This window comes from Corvus brachyrhynchos, unplaced genomic scaffold, assembly GCF_000691975.1.
Source record: "Corvus brachyrhynchos isolate BGI_N302 unplaced genomic scaffold, ASM69197v1 scaffold193, whole genome shotgun sequence".
Classification (NCBI taxonomy): domain Eukaryota; kingdom Metazoa; phylum Chordata; class Aves; order Passeriformes; family Corvidae; genus Corvus; species Corvus brachyrhynchos.
The window spans coordinates 517,918-519,551 of record NW_008237087.1 but is presented as its reverse complement, the minus strand read 5'-3'; the positions used below and the strand labels follow the sequence as shown (position 1 = coordinate 519,551).

Below are 1,634 nucleotides of genomic sequence, written 5' to 3'. Positions count from 1 at the left end.
GTGTGGGGCTGGTGACAGGACCCCACCGCCCCCCCGGGACCCCACACCCCATCCGGAACTGCGCACCCCACTCTGCGGCCCTGCAGCCCTGGGCTGGACTCCACTACCCCTCCCTGCGACCCCATAACCCCCCCCAGGACCCCACACTCACCCGATGTGGTTCGTCCTCAGGCTGATCTCCAGCTCGCGCAGCACCTTGGTCGACTCCTGCACCCTCCTCCTGAACTTCTGGGGGCAGAGCGAGGCTGAGCCGTGCTCCCCCAGACCCCCCAAACTCCCTAAGGCTCCCCCAAACCTCCCAGCCCCTCACCTTCCGTGTGACACCTGGCTCCAGGAAGCTGCGCAGCTTCTGGATGTAGGCGTGGGGGGGACTCTTCACCTGGAACCGCTCCTGGGAGGCACAGAAGGGTGTTGGTGACACTGGGACAGCAGCACAGTGTCCCCCCCCGACCCCCATGGACCACCCAGCCCCCACCTGGTCACAGATGAGGTCCCACTTCTTCTCGTTGTCATACTGGCGCAGGAGCCGGGCTTTGTCTGGGGGCAGGTTCATGGAGCTCTGGGGACAGAGGGGGGGTGTCACCCTGGGGGACATGGGGACAGTGCCCCCCAAGGGGCACCCAGACCCATGGCACAGCCTGGGTGCCCCCAAAAAGCACCCCCAGCACAGCCAGGGTCTCCTCTAAGGGCACCCTGACCCATGACATAGCCAGGGTAGCTGGCACCAGGATGCAGCAACAGGCACAGATGTGGCACGGGGACAGCAGTGCCACTGGGGCCATTTGCCAGCCGCCAGCAGCACCAAATCTGCCTATCCCTGACGCATCCTTCCTGTCTGCACCCACTTCCGCGCGACAAACCGCAGCCTCCACTCCTGACCGCGGCACGAGGCCAGGCACCGGTGCCAGCTCACCAGGACACCGGACATGAGGCCCGGCACTGGGACACTGGGCACAAGTCCCAGCACAGGTGTCTGCTCACCCGGGCACCGGGCACAAGGCCAGGCTCTGGTGCCAGCCCGTCGGGTCACTGGGAAGAGCCATGGGGGGACCCCAGGATCCTCTGTGCGGGGTGGGGCACAGGACAAATGGGGTGCCACAGTGGGCACCAGGGATGCCAGAGGGTCATGGGACTGGGACTGCTCTGGTGGGCAATGCCACCCCAGTGAAAGATGCCAGCCCAGGTGGGTGGTGCCATCGTGCTGGGCGATGCCACCCTGGTGGGAGATGCCAGCCCAGCGCATGATGCCACCCTAGTGGGAGATGCCACCCCAGTGACGCAGCTCGGGGCAGCCCCACTATCAGGAGCCGCTCACCAGCGCTGCTCCACCCACCCCATGTCAGCTAAAGTTAGCCTTCCCCTGCTCATCCCGATCCCACGGAGCCGCAGGAAACCGGGACAGAGCCTGGGCGAGGCCGAGCACCCCTGGGTGGGGGTCCCGCTGGACCCGCAGATTCCCACGGGACTGACCACCAGCACGGGGCCGCTAAAACTGCCACCAAAAGGGGCACCATCCCCTCCCCAAAGCACTGCGGTTATTCCCCCGTGGCCACCAGTAAAATCCCGGCCCCCCCTGGGAATGGAGGCGGAAAGGACACACAGAGACCCCGGGTGGGGTCGAGGGGCACCCGCGG

General features: G+C 66.5%; 1 protein-coding gene across 1 annotated transcript in view; it reads right to left on the bottom strand.

Moving 5' to 3' along the window:
- FMNL3 (formin like 3) overlaps positions 1-610 on the bottom strand; it is an 11,383-nt gene extending 10,773 nt beyond the window's left edge. The window contains exons 1-3 of the mRNA XM_017728682.1: positions 476-610; positions 311-391; positions 152-228 (exon numbers count right to left, since the gene is read on the bottom strand). Coding sequence (XP_017584171.1) covers positions 152-228; positions 311-391; positions 476-595 — 278 coding nt within the window. The 5' untranslated portion in view covers positions 596-610. The remainder of the gene's footprint in view (positions 1-151; positions 229-310; positions 392-475) is intronic.
- Positions 611-1,634: the final 1,024 nt, after the last annotated feature.